A 15,741-nucleotide genomic window follows, 5' to 3' on the forward strand; every position below is an offset into this window, starting at 1 on the left:
ATAAGTATGTTTTAACTTAAATAAGGACGGTATAATAAAAGTATGGGGTCTGTGTTCGCACCTGACCTCCATAGAATGGAAATATGCCACAAAGTTTAACAAGATTTTTAAATATAGATCAACAGAATATTGTGGCAAATGTTTCAGTGTGAACAGGTATGGTATAATAAATTATGGGGTTTATCTATTTTATTTTTACTTTCATCATATTTTGCTTTGGTTTTGATACCCCCAAATTCAAAGCTATCTCTTTACAACCCTTCCTTTTCATAACCTATCATACTTTCATAAATCAGAGTCCATTTTCTGTAGGCTGTTTTTGAACCCAGTCAATGACGGGTACTTTTGCTAGTATATATATATTTTCCAGATATCTATTAGGTATTAAATTAAAAAATATATAAATGTCATTTATAATGCAATACAATATCTTCCACTACAAATAGTAACGTGGCAGATATCAGTCACTGAGGTCACAATTTTGAATCTCACTAGGTTTAAAAGAATTGCAGTTTCCGTGCTTAATCGCTAAAGATAATGCAAATTCTATGAATTTTAGCTTGATTCCCTATGGGGATGGAAGGTCAAAACCTTTGTATACTTTCATTACTACAAACATATTTTCATAACACGCACACACACAAATAAAAATTATGAATAAATAACGGCATTTATAATGCTATGCAATATCTCGCACTACATGTAGTGACACGTCTGATATTAGTCACTGATATTTTAGTTTTGAATCTTGCTAGGTCTAAATGCACTGACAAGTTGTAGAGATAACCAAACATGTGTCTGTGGATATCTATATTATATATTTATTTAAAGATTCTGTCAGTAAAGAAAAATTACACTTACAAAAAGATCATTTCAAGGTTTTACAAAAATAGAAGCCCGTCATATAATAAACAGACCTTAATATATATTTTTTAAAAACTAATTTAAAAGAAATCTATACCTATGTTTTTCTTTTTTTTACAATCGTTTCAAAGATAATTTATTTTAAAACTTATATACATAAAATATGAAGTATAAATTATACACATGTAATATTTTTATACTCTCTTCCATCTAGACTCTTGTCTTCATTTTGTTTCTTCTTCTTTGATAGGAAGGTAGTTTTCTGCCTCTCTGAGGAATGCATTTTTTATCAGGGTATATATATATATATATATATATAAACCATATTCCCTCTACTTAACTTATTTTGCTTTCAAGTAAGATCTTTGACTTATTTGTTGTTTCATCAAATACTTCTGCATGCAAAATCCGATCCTGCATTTTGCTAATTCCTACCCTCTGATGAGAAGGAGAGTATTTCTTCGAAACTCCACGGATTAAGGACTATCCATTTATCTAGTGTTTCCTTTTCAGATTAAATATGTTTTTAACTCATTTCAAAGTGTTTTTTTAACATATTTCATTAACTGTTTGCTCATATATATATATATATATATATATATATATATATATAATTTGGATTTGACCTATATAACTGTATTTTATGTTTTATTATTACCTTTGGATGAATTGAACTTCAACCTGACCACTTGAATTTAAAAATTAATACAAAGGAACATACTTCTGCTATGATTAATGAAAGGGTTAATTTTCGCAAAGAATTGCTGCCTGTTTGCCTTGGATATATTTACCAGAAACTCTTGCTTTTTACCAACAGTACACCATTCTTACAATATGGATCTTAATTTTTTTCAAGGATTAATTATGAATTTGCATACCAATGATCATATCCTTTTTATGCATTCAATACTAATTCCCTTTCTCTATGTCCCTTAAAAGGCATCTTTTATATTTTCTCTGTATGTGCTATTTAGCAAAATGATTGCGAACCAATATTAGTATTTTGCTAGAATTTTTCCTCTGAGGAGATGTATTTAAATTGAAAATCCATGGATTAAGGACATTAATTTAAACATTGTATTCTTTGATTCAAACATTAAATTAAATTTTTTTTTGAAAAACTACTTTTCATAATTTAAATTTGTATTTATAAACTATTTTTATTTGCTCTATCTAGTATATTGAGCAATTTTATTTGGCTGGGATTGTCTTATATAAATATTTCCTTCCAATATTCAATAAGAATTAAAATCACTAGATTCACCAACTTGTAATCTAATTCATTTCAATATCTTAAGATTTATATATATATATATATATATATGTGACAAAATTAAATGATGAAAAATAGAATTTATATTATTTATTAGTTCATCAAATGTTCAAAACAAGGAAGATAACAGATGAGAAGAATGTTGTAGTTTGCTTGAAGCGTTGTGCATAGTGTGAATGGAATTGTGTTTGAAGGCTATATCAATGTAGTTTGTGGGAAATACCGTGGATACGAGTTTAATATATAAAAAGATAATGACAATATTAGAAGGAATTTACAATAAGTTTCAATTATATGACGTTTATTTATCAACATAATGTGTCATACAAGATGGTAGGTGTTGATGTCCCTAATTTTCAAGAGTAGCATCTTTTCCTCAGGAGAGAAAAGAAACGTCTGCAACTCTTCAGCAAGGCTTTCTGTTGTCTGTTAATATAATCGAAAATTCTTTCTAATATTGTCATTATTCTTTTACATACTAACTCATGTCCACAGTGTTTCCCCACAAACTGCATTGACAAAGCCTTCAAACACGACTTCTTTCACAATAAAAAAAAAAATTTTTTTCCTTATTCAATGGAGTTTCAAAAATTAGCTTTTTCTCTTCGGAGGAAATAACCAGCAAAAAAATAAAGGTAAAGAATTGCTAGTTCACAAAAACTTGAAAAATTGTAAATAAAATTTAATTTATATTAATAGTCTATCTCTAATATCGAGAATCCTTTGGTTAAGAGAAGACTCAATATAAAATACTTACACTTACACATTTATATTATTTATTAAGTAGTAATATATTACATATATATTTTTTCAGTATGTACTTTAATATGCGAGTAGAGAGCTTAGCAGTAGTATTGAAATATATTATGGAAAGCAAGCTACAGAGAAAATTTCATGTTTCAATGTTTCTTATTTGCCATAATATATTTTCATAAGTGTGTGTATGTTGGGAAGGAGGAACATGTTTGAGGAAGGGCTTATGATCATGAGTTGCATAGATAAGTCTGTGTAGTTCAGCAATTTTAAAATTTGTAACATGCATGCATGCATATATGTAGCCAGAAATGAACAATCCCTAAAAGTTTTAGATTCAATAGTTTCAACCTGTAAATGATTTTATTTTTTCATTTTTCAACTTAGAATAAAAATTTCCCTTTTCTTATGAAAAAAAAAATATTATAAAGAGAAAGATAGACGAACACTTTAAGTATAGGTCAGCTATTATAATACACCAGATACGAGAGATTTTTTTTCTGGAGGTGGGCCATGGGGTCAGCGGGTAATATATTTGACAATAAAACAAAGAACAAGGGAAAAGTGGATTCATGCCTTTTTAAGTGCAAAGTGAACACAAACTGCTTCAACAGAGATTCATACATGGTTCCGAGAAGATCCCACTTCACAAACTGATAACTAACATTACATTTCTTTCAGACCCCAAATACGTAAAAACAGTAATTTCCCCAATGGAAAGACAGATCAAATGACTTCAACTGCATTCATCCATATTGCAGAGGAGAAAAGACAAAAAAAATGCAATTAAATTTTTTGCCCATGCTTTAAGGGTTAAAAAAAAAGAAAGAAAAGTGCTTGTGCAGTGTAAAGGAATTTCAAACACATATTTCAGGTGAAAACATTATCACATTATGTGTTATGTTGATATTAGTATAAATTCAAAAAATTATAAAAATTATAAAAAATGATCCAGTAGAAGTTATGCTAGATCTATTTTTCACACGCAAAAAAAAAAAAAAAAAAAATCTTAGACATTAGATGCCCGACCTTTTCTATTTTTTTTAAATGATGGATTTCAAGGAAAGCGAGGGAGGTAAGTCAGTTTGTCATACCAGACAGAATTGGTCGCACCTCTTTTACATTAAAACATGATAAAACTCAACAATTCCATCAATTCTATTGTTACTTGTAATTATTTTTCTACTGGATCATTTTTTTTCTTTTTGTAATTTTTAAAATTTATACCAATTTTTACGCAATACGTACGTACATAATGTTTTCACCTGAAATGCGTTTGTTCAAAGTTCCATTATACTGCATAAGCACCAAAAAGTGAAAAAGTAAAAAGTTAAATAAAAAGCTATTTTTTTGGTTTCAAATATTGTGTTGGCGGAGCTGAAAGACAACAAACATTGAGTGCTATGTATGGTTGTTGCACTACTTAATTTACATAAATCAAATTACTACATATGCACCCCCACCCTTGATCAAGTACAGTAATAAGTGAAATTGTTAACTGCCATCAACAAGAAAATGCAAAGCTCTTTGGGTAAACAAATGGAGCACTTTCGGCAGTTGATAATGTATATAAATACTGATATTTTGCTTATGCATGGTAAGTGACTGAGAGCTGAATAGATAAGAGCACAAACTGTTTCTTAGATGGTCGAGTCTTGATCCTCATTCAAGGTACTTGTTAGTCTAGACACACTGAAGAGCTGTGATACAGCGAAATAGTGTCTGTGGATAACTACTGATAAATATATATCACAAATAAATAAATGTGAAAGTGGAGAAATTACAAAATATAAAGGGCATTTCATGAATAAAAAATGGTGCAATAACTCGCAGTACACGGAATCCACACTAGTGCAAACATTGATGCATTTCTTAAAAGTTTAATCATGTATTTAAATTTTTTTTTTTTTTGTGTACTTTGTTGTATTTATTTTTTTATTGATTTAAATTTATTATTTTTAACTCATTAAAGATATCCTAAAAATATTCTTTGGTGTTACAAGATCTGTAACCTTTGTGTTGTTAGGATTTTAATTTTTTTTTTTTTTTTTTACCCATAGAAACAGAAGAAACAGATTTAAATGGTTCAACCATTGAAATGATTTATATAAAAAAAAAACAAAAAAAACGAGTGTATAAATGCTCCCCCATTTCCACAAGCTTGGGAATGGATAATAAAAAAAATATATACATTCTCGTTCCCCGAATGCAAGGTCATATTCCGATGTTGTTCGAGGACATGTATGTAATTTACCTGTACAGGGATGGCAAACAACTAGAACATCTTCATGTAAATACATATCTGCCATTAGTGTATAAACATGAAGTCGGTTGCCGCCTGCATAAAAGAAAACATTTTGGACACGTGGGAAAACACTTTTAGCGGGTGAGAAAAGACAAACAAAACTTAAATTACTTGAGTTCAGACACTTTGGGCTAAATTCCCTTTTCTGGCCCTATTTGTTGTCTCTTGCAAATACACAAAGCTAAATTTTGTTTAAAACATTGAATATATTTTCAAACATATTTGATTAAATAACAATTGTTCTGCTTTGTAATTTTTGTTTATATGAGCATTTTTTTTTAAATTTATTTTAGAAATTCACAAGTTCATGATTGTTAAAAAAAAATAAAAAAATTTTTTATAAAATGCTAAATTGTATTCACCAAATAAAACTGTTGCAGAGTTTAAATTTTTTTTATTTTTTTATTAATTCAAATCTCTTTGGTAATATAGATATTTGGATTGGATATTTTTAATGATATTAAACTATCGAAATGAACTTTAGATATTAAAGAAGTATTCTGAAATTAAATGTTATTGGCATGTTAAAAATACATATCAATTTAACTGAAATGAAAATGTATTAAATATTTTTTGTTGTCCATTACAAATAAAAAGGCTAAATTTTGTTTTAAAAAAACTGAATATATTTTTAAACATATTTGATTAAATAACAGAATTTTTCTGTTTTGTAATTTTTTAGCACTTCTATATTATACAAAAGAAAACATTGAATTTCAAGTAAAACAACATATCTACATAATGGCCATGTCACAAATAGTAACATATCCAAAAATTACAGAAAACGATCACGTAGAAAAATAATTATTAACGAAAAACTGTTTTCGATAAAGTTTATATGGGGTATAAAATTTGTCCGACATTTTCAATTACGTTTGTCACATGACATAAGCAACAGAACTTAATTATCTCCCCTGTCAACTTTTTTTTTTTTTGGTAAATGTAATATAGTGATTTTGTTTCATTTAACAAATTTCTTTTTTCATTAATAATTATTTTTCTACCTCATCGTTTTTCATAATTTTTGGATATGTTACTATTTGAGATCCGACAATTACGTAGATACCACTTTTTTCACTTGAAATTCAATTTTTTTATTTGTATAGAAGTGCTTTTTTCATATGAGCATTTTTTTTTTTGTTATTTATAAAAATTCATAGATTCATAGTAGTCAAAAAATAAATAAATAAATTTCATAAAATGTTAATTGTATTTACCAAAAACTCTCGTAGAGTTTAAATTTCGTTTTTTATTGTAATATTATGGACTGTTGATATTAAACTATCACCACAAATTTTATATATTCAAAAAATATTCTGAAATTAAATGTTATTGGAAGGCTAAAAATATTTTAATTAAGCTGAAATGAAAATGTATTGAATATTTTTTACTCTTAATAAAAATATCAAATCTATTTTACAATTTGTGATTTTTAATTGAATAAATATTTTAGAGCGGTTAAAAAAAATCAGCTGTAAGAAATAAAGAATTTTAATTATTATTGAAACTAATGTTGTTTAAGTAGTAACATTCAATATTCCTCAACTATAACTATCCGGTGTTGTCTGGAATTATTTACCTTTATATTTGTTTCATGATTTAAATTCCACACTATCATAATCAGCGACCAGAATATTGACTTAACTTTTTTCTGCTTTTTTTTTTCTTTTTTCTGCTTTTTTTTTTTTCTCTTTTCACTTTTGTCTTTAGGAAATAATTTTAATGTTTAGAAAATATATTAAAAAATTATTTAACATCGTGTTGACAAGAAAATTCTTTTGTATATATAGTTTTTTTTTTGTTTTTGTACTTGTACTGTTTAATCACGACATTAAAACATGAAAATATCGAAAAAAAAAAAAAAAAAAAAAAAAAAAGTCTATATTGTATGTATCCATTATGGAATGAAGTTACCCGAAAAAAAAAAAAAAATCTCACATAATTTCATACAAGTATATTTTTTTTTACAGCAAAAAAAACAAAAAAAAAAACAAAAAAAAAAACAACTTGTTATGATACCGAGCAAAAGGTTCGATTTTTAGGAAGAAAAGCTAGTATTAAAGATGGGGAGGAAGTGTCAGCACTTTAAACTGAGTTATCTCTTCGTGGTGTGTTCAAGTAATTCAAAGATGACTACATTCAACATGCTGTCACAAAAAATGTGTTTTTTCCGCTATAAAACAAACAAAAAAAAAAAAAAAACTACTCAATCAAATTAAGTGAAATTTTTTTGAGATCTTCAGTCCAAAATGGATACGTACAATATGACCATTTTTTTTTTTTTTTTAGATATTTTCATTTTTTAATGTCTTGATTAAACTGTACAAGTACATTTTTTTCTATGAATTTGTGGAAATGAAACTGTTCGATTCCAAAGAATCTGTTTCTAGAAAAATGTGTAAATAAAATCTAAACCATTTTTTTTTTTTTTTTAACTGGAAGTGAGCAAATTCTGTTACATTTTTATGATATGAGCCATCAGAATATAGAACTTTTTACATTTTTTTTTAAAAGAATTTTGTTGATAAGAAAATATTTCTTTGAAGTTTTTTTTTTTTTTAAATTTTAAATTAACATATACAAATGGAACTAAAAAAAATGGAAAGATTTTAAAAATAAAATCTAAAATTTTTAAAACCAGAAGTGAGTGCATTCTGGTGGATTTTCATGATTTTTTTTTTTTTTTTATAGGATTGTTTAAAATGTCGTTTTCTTTTTAAAAAAATATTCAATAAATAATAGCAAGTAAAAACTAATTCAATGTATAACATTGACATGAGAAAAACACAAAAAGTGGTCTCAATTTTATTAATATATAGAGTTAAATAATAAAGCAGAATTATTTTGTTATTTAATCAAATATATTTAAATTGCATACATATATATGTAACATTTAGCTAATAAATGTAAATTGTATAGCCCAGATTATGTCTGAAGAATAGAAGCAAAAACAAAAATAGCATAAAAATGGAATCTTCATATTGTATATTAAACATCATCCTTAAAAAAAAAAAAAAAAAAAAAAAAAAATGGCGGAAGGAGAGCGGGTTTAGAGATTTTTCTTCTTTCCTTTTTGCATCATCAACAAAAAGAAACAACAATCGCCGGTGTTGAGTAGGAATTAAAAAGCAAAGAAATAAAACAGAAACAAAACAAACAAAACCTGCAAGTAAAATAAATTTAAAAATTATAAAACTTTCTACACAGATGAAACCAGGTGTCTATGCGAGCGTAACCTTTCAATAACATTGGTATGTGCAATAAACCATAGGTGGGAGCATTTCTTTCATGAATGTTGTCTGCATGCAAATCACTTTTAAAACAGTGAAGGGGCGAAGGGTTAAGGAAGGGGGGAGTAGGGATAAGAATATCAACATCTTCATCCATCGCCTTTAAATCGACCTAAGAGATCAGCTTCTTCTGCACTTCAGTATAACTCCCCCACCCCCTCCGTTGTCATCTAACACTAATAAAAATGCTTTAATACGACAGGAGGAGGAGGTGGGGTATGAAAAATTTACCTATTCTTCTTTTGGTTTAAAAGCACATTTGAACTATAGTACTTGACTTTATGCATTTAAACATTCATCCAAGTCGGAAGTTATACTCTGACAGTTTACAGGTTTCAAAATTAGTTCCCAATTTTCAGCGGTCACAACATATATTAAGTCTGCCATTTTAATCCATTAATAAATTTAAAAAAAATAAAAAAAATAAAAAATAAAAAAAAATCTCCAATGATATTTCTGTATTTAGTCGCTTTAACGATATTACTGTATTTATATGACTATTATCTCGTTGACACACCAGTTCAAATAAAATTGAAACAGAAATATAATTATTGTATGTCATTTGGCATTATACAAGAAATGGATAAAACTTTCAGGTCACAAATGCATAAGGTTAGTTATCCCGTCTGATCCATTTAGGTGGAATAAAAATTGGAGGCATTAGTTTTGGAATGCTCCTCGTATATCATTTGGTATAATGATTAGGATGCTTGCTAATGAGATAGGAAACTGGTGTTCAATCCTCCATCAAATCATATTAAAGTCTCCAAAATAAAATTAAAAAAAATATATATAATACTTGATGCCCGCTAAACATTCAGCATTATAAGGTAAAAATAAACGGTAAGTTTAGTAATCCTGAGAAAGGAGTGGTGCTATCACCTACATCTCAGAGAAGTCATTAACAAAAATGGAGCCTTCAGGTTGCCCTCAACTATGGTAAATTATTTTTTATGTTTTAATTTTATTAAATTTTTTTATTTTTTGGAATCCTTCAAGATGAGGCATTCTTTTTACATTTTTTTTTTTCGTGACCCCCATGGTGCAGTGGATAGAGGTGTTGATTCTCTAAGGTTCCAGGTGGGCATTATCTAAAGATAGCGGTTTCAATCAAGCAGGCCAGAGGATTAGTTGGCCAAAACGTGGTGAGACGATAACTATGGAAGGCAGTAATTACTGGGTACACAGTTGCAAGACTCAGCATTCCTATCTCGTCACGGTTAATCACCTGAAGAAGGCCAGAGGATGAATTGGCCGAAACGTGGTGAAACAACAACCATCATGACGAGGATAAGAGTCCGCAAAAAGAATGAATGCACGAATTATGGTCAATCACTTTACATGTATATCATTTCAAAGGAAATTTCACGGCAATTAAAATGACTAGCAGGAATTTAGGTAAAAAAAAGAACTATAATGCAAGTTCACACAGTCTTGGTGATAGTGGCCAAGTGGTTAACGACATGAACTGATAATCAAGTTCGAATTCAGTTTGTTCCACAGAAACACTTTCATCAAACCTTCACTTGACCTTGTGTCTAACCTTCTGGAGAAGTGGTACCTAAATTAAGGCAAGTCCACATATGTTAGTTTGCTTGCATGGAAAAAAGACGTTAAACTGAATTTGATGATGACTGAAAAACGGCAATCTGTATATTTTTCAGCATACTCATTTATAAAAGAATAAAATGCCGGATATAATTTCAAAGAAAACCTCATCATAATAAAAAATGCTGATGGGTGTTGCAGTTCAACAGTCAGACCCCCTTTTTTTTTTTTTTCGTGGCCTGTAATCAAACTAATTTGGATGGGAAAATGCAGTGCTGACCTCCAGCTTTTAGTTGAATTATCTCCCTTCCATGGTGGGAAGATGTGACACAAGAGTCAAAAATGTGGGATTAAAGAGCCAGCATCTAAGAGAAAGAGCACTCTAATCTGCAAAATGTGCCTGGGTAGCCGAGTTGGTATTCCCCAGTAGAGGCACCTCAGGCAATTAGTAATAAAATAACCCCTTCTTAAATGAAGGCAGACTGGGAGGGTGGACTTCCTAGAACGACACAGAACCAGCAACAAACAGTAGGTAATAGAGGAAAAAGTAATTTCAGAAATTACCTAGATTCTGTTGACTCTGCAGTCTGATGACCCCCCCCCCATTCCCGGCTGAACTAGATAGTTAGACATACACTAAAGATTTTTTTTTTTTTTATGACTGCCATATCTATTAATGTCATGGCTTTTGCAAATTGAAAAGTAATTTTTGAAGCTTTTATGATTATGGATAAAAAGTAATTTTTGTTTTTTTACTATAGTTTCAAAAAAGTCAAGTATTAATTGTGCTCATAAACCAAATGAAAACATTAAATTTTAACACGTCCGTCGTATAAAAAAAAAAACACTAATGATTCGCACCTGTCTTTTAAGGTTTCACAAGCTACAAATGTTTATTGGATTTTAACAGCATGCAATTTCTAAAATTATTTTCATTCAAGTACTATCAAAAATTTTCCATGTCATCAAGAAAATAAAGGGAGAGGAAGGAAAACTACTTCGAGACAATCCCCAAATCATATCTAAAAAAAAATTTTTTTTTAATTTATAACGCATATTATTTCACATTTACATAAGATGAATTTAAAATGTTTACTCAGTAATAAAGTTATTACATGTTACAGTAATGAATACATCCGGGTCTTTCCTCCTGCAATATGGTGATTGGCTGGTTAAGCCATAAATAGCGGCTGGTAGAGACATTTGCAGAGATATTGAAAGGTCTGCAAGCTTCACACTAAGAACTCCTGCTTTGACTACAACATGCTAAATTTATTATTTTTAATGTTGCTTTTTTTTTTTTTTAAATTTATTACTTAAATTGAAACAAGACCACTAAGGTTCTTCAAACGATATATATATATCTCTCTTTCCCAGGATCATATCAATATATCAGGTTGCTGACTTATTGCACTCCTTTATCAATACATGAAATAAGGATTTTTTTATTGTTTTGAAATTTTTCAACAATAGCTTCATTAAAATAACTGTAATTTGTAAACTAATAATCCGATTGGGCTCAAATTTTGACACGTGTCATTTAAAGATTAGTACTTTATAAAAAATCCTATGGAGCTTTTATTAATAGGGACATCTTATGTAATGAATATATATATATATATCCGGGTCTTTCCTCCTGCAATATTGTGATTAGCTGGTTAAGCCATAAATACAGTCTGGTAGAAACATTTGGAAGAGATATTGAAAGGTACACAAGCTTCACGCTAAGAACTCCTGCTTCGACTACGATACTCATCCATACTGTGACATACCAGATTTATTATTAGGTTGGTGCAAAAATAATGTTGCTTTAATACTTGGACTGAAGCAAAATCGCTTGTCTACTTCAAACGATGTCTATCTCTTTTCTGGGATCAGATCGCAAATTAAATTACCGTTTCTTTCGCCAAACTCTTTCTAAGAAAAATCATATAAGGATTTTGCTTTTATTTTGATACAATCATAACTACAAGGAGGGTCTCTTATTTTTATCAAAGTTGGAAATATTTTAAAATTTTTCACCAGCTATGGGCAAATAGCTCCACTGCCTTATGGATGCCTTGGGAAAAGTAAAGACTAAGGAAGTTAAATCCTGACAAAAAATCCGGTTTGGAGTCCCGATAGGCAGATAGTGAAGAACAACACCTTCCCGGCAACTCCTACGGCTGCGTTGGCTTTCGCAGTATTGGCTTGCCTTTCCGTTGGACTTTCCTGCTAACTGGGGAAACCTAGGTCTTATCACCCGGAGAGTCAATTCCAGCTTCAAACAGTATATCCACAATATACTCATTCGTACAAGAATATAAATGCTGAATATAATTTCAAAGAAAACCTCATGATGATAAAAATGCTGATGGGTGTTGCAGTTCAACAGTCAGACCTTTTTTTTTTTTTTTTTCGTGGCCCGTAATCAAATTAATTTGGATAGGAAAATGCAGTGCTGACCTCCTGCTTTTAGTTTAATTATCTCCCTTCCATGGTGGGAAGATGTGGCACAAGAGTCAAAATGTGGGATTAAAGAGCCAGCACCTAAGAGAAAGAGCACTCTGGCCTGCAAAAAGTGCCTGGGTAGCCGAGTTGGTATTCCCCGGTAGAGGCGCCTCAGGCAATTAGCAATAAAATAACCCTTTCTTAAAGACTAGGTCCAGAATGCCATTGTCTTATCAAGCAGAAGGTTGCCATCATCACATATATTCAACTCAATAATGTTTAATTCTAAAATAGTTATCAGATCTTCTATAATTTTTTAAAATTATTTTTAAAATAAAATAAATTAACATATTAACTAGTCACCATTTATCAAGGCCCAAAAGCTACTCATGGATAAAAGTTAATGAGTTTGTCTGTGGGATCAGAAACAGCAGCATAAGGATTCGTAACAATGGTTGAGACTAGCCAGAAATTAGATTATTTAAGGGTGGCTGAAGAAGAATTTGTTAACATTGGACTTGAAAACATCTACGCTATAATCAGTTGGAAAGCAGCTTAGTGGTATCATGTTCTAGACAGTTTTTGAAAAGTACACAAAAGGAAAGTAAGAAAATTATCTTATACTGATAGTGTTAACAGAGAATTATCTTAAAAACTAATATATATATATATATATATATATATATATATATATATATATATATATATGCCAAAATGGCATTCATAGGTACTCAGTTTTCTTCCATTTACATGTTAATTAGTAACAATGGTTGAACTGATCAGAAATAAATTATTTAAGTGTGGCTCAAGAAAAATTTGTTAACATAAGACTTTAAAACATTGATGCTATAATCAGCTTGGAAGCAGCTCTGTGATATTATGTTAGATACAGTTTTTGAAAAGAAACTTTGCTCATGAAAGTTTTATTTACTTTAAGGTACATAAAAGGGAAATAAGAAAATGATCTTATCTTGATAGTGTTAACATTTTGAAACTATTGTATTTTTTGTTTTGCTTTTTTTTTTCACAGCTAAATTTGCTAAATGAGCATCGAAGATAAATATGACAATTTTTTTAAAAAATCTTTAAAGTTTTGCACCCCCCCTTAAGATTAAGATGTAAAAAAAATGAGTTTAGAATTCATATTTTGCATCAATCCTTGCATGACAGTCTTGTAAACAGTGGCAAAAAGTTAAGTTACAATTGGCATCTTTATCAGAGAGAGAATTACCTTAAAAACATTATATATATATGCATATATATATATATATATATATATATATATATATATATATATATATATATAATGTCAAAATGGTAGTCATAGGTACTCAATTTTCTTCCATTTACACATCAATTGCAGGTGGCCTAGAGGAAAGACCCTATCCTTCAAACTCAAGGGTAGCTTGGTTGACTGCGTTTGGATTTTCTGACCAGCAGTAATTATCATTTTTGTACACTGATAATTGCCTAAGAATGAAACACTAGTATCTGTAGATATAAAAATTGTTTATATTTATTTTAAAATATAGATGAATAATAAAACATATTGAGATAATCGAGAGCCCAATATATTACAAGAAAAATATATTACAAGAAAAATTGCTGGAAATAAAAACTGAATAAATTATATTCTTTACACATGTAATCCTCTGATAAAAAGAAAAAGAGTCTATTTTTGAAAATTCATGGGTTGTTTGAATTTTGACAGATTAATAAATATTGTATCACTTTTTTTTTTTATTTTCATCAATTTTTTAAAAATAATTTTTTGTTGCAAAACGTACGTTTATGAAAAATTTTTTTCATTGATATGATTTGGAGAAAATTTTAGAGACAGAAAAAAAAAAAGGAGGGGGGGGGGGGTCACTAAAACCCAAATCTACTAAAATTAGTGAAAACTGGAGGAAAAATTCTACTGAAGAGATTGGAGATTATCCAAATATTGTCAACAGATTTTCACAAATGCGCAGAGAGCTATTCTTGGTTTAAGGACCGGTGTGGTCATAGGTGTTAGTTGTAAGTTTGTTTTTGCTTAAACTAATTGTTCTAATAAGTCTAGACAACCCTACTATTTTATTTATAGCTGTACACACACCACTTGCCTGGGAGAGAGAGAGAGTGGGGCTAGTTTGTCACAATCCATTATTTACTACACAAATTCAAGTGCGGCGGTTGTTATCTGATAACGAAAATGCTTATCCGTTATTCTTGGTAGGAGAGCTATTAATAAGAGAACAAATTAGAATGGATCCAAAATGAAGGCAGCAAGTCTTGAGCAAATAAAGGGCTCAACATCTTTTTCATATAGAGCTACATCAGTAATAAAAAAAAAAAAAAATTGTACTTAGCTTAACACTTCACTATTCTTTTATGGCTGGTCCGATCATGGAAAAATGTCACCAAGAAACATTTTAAAAAATTTGAATAAAATTGAATTAAGCTGATCTAGAGCGCAGGTCGTAACAATATTTTTCAAATGTGTGTGGCATGGTATGACACTAAACGTGACATCACCTGAATACATTTGTTATACACATTTAATAGTTTTTTTGTTTATTTTTACATGTGTCACCACTTATCAAGGCTAGAGACCATTCAAGGATAAGGTTTAATGAATGAATCATCATGATAATCAGTAATCGTGGAAATTGGGTAGAAAATGATCATTTATGAGGACAGTGCAACAAGAATTTGTTTATGTTGGACTTGAAAATGACCATGTTATAGTCAGCTGGAAAGCAGCACCGTGATGTTGTGTTCCACAGCCAGACAGCTCTAGGAAAGAAGCTTTGCTCATGGAATGTTCTTTCGTAATAGGTACAGATATAGAGTAAAAGAAATAAGTTGTAATTGGTGTTTTTGCTCAGTTTAGTATTTCATTTGAATGCTTAAAAAACGTCCTTGTGACACTTTTGCTAATCAGATTAGCCATGTAGCTTACCGATTATATATATATATATATATATTCAAGCACTTCTGATTGAACACGACTGAGTTCTTTTTTCTGATTCAATTTACCGAGCGGTCTTTTTTATTTTGGCTGGCATGTTGTATATTATGGTGCCCAATGGTTGTTGTTTGGCCATATTCTTCTCAAGCGCTTTTAATGGGTGCATCTGCTCATCGTCAGGAGCAATTGTTGTTATTATCCAACAAAATTGGAAAAAAGAACTGTCATGTTCAATCAGATGTGCTTGAATAATGACTTGCTGCCAAAATATACAAATTATATTTCTTGGTGAATTTATATCACAGAGGTTTATGAATCCTTCCTG

The 15,741-nt window shown here is 29.6% G+C and overlaps 1 protein-coding gene across 38 annotated transcripts in view; it reads right to left on the reverse strand.

Annotated features, from left to right (window-relative positions):
* LOC145241638 (uncharacterized) overlaps window positions 1-15,741 on the reverse strand; it is a 530,026-nt gene that overhangs the window by 210,307 nt on the left and 303,978 nt on the right. The window contains exon 6 of one of the 38 annotated variants that reach the window (XM_080104733.1): window positions 5,145-5,228. The exons of the other annotated variants lie outside the window; for them this stretch is intronic. Within the exon in view, the coding sequence (XP_079960859.1) occupies window positions 5,145-5,228 (84 nt within the window). The remainder of the gene's footprint in view (window positions 1-5,144; window positions 5,229-15,741) is intronic. 38 annotated transcript variants of the gene reach the window in all.

The sequence above is a fragment of the Euprymna scolopes genome, chromosome 20, assembly GCF_053919585.1.
Source record: "Euprymna scolopes isolate OS-2025 chromosome 20, ASM5391958v1, whole genome shotgun sequence".
Taxonomy (NCBI): Eukaryota; Metazoa; Mollusca; class Cephalopoda; order Sepiida; family Sepiolidae; genus Euprymna; species Euprymna scolopes.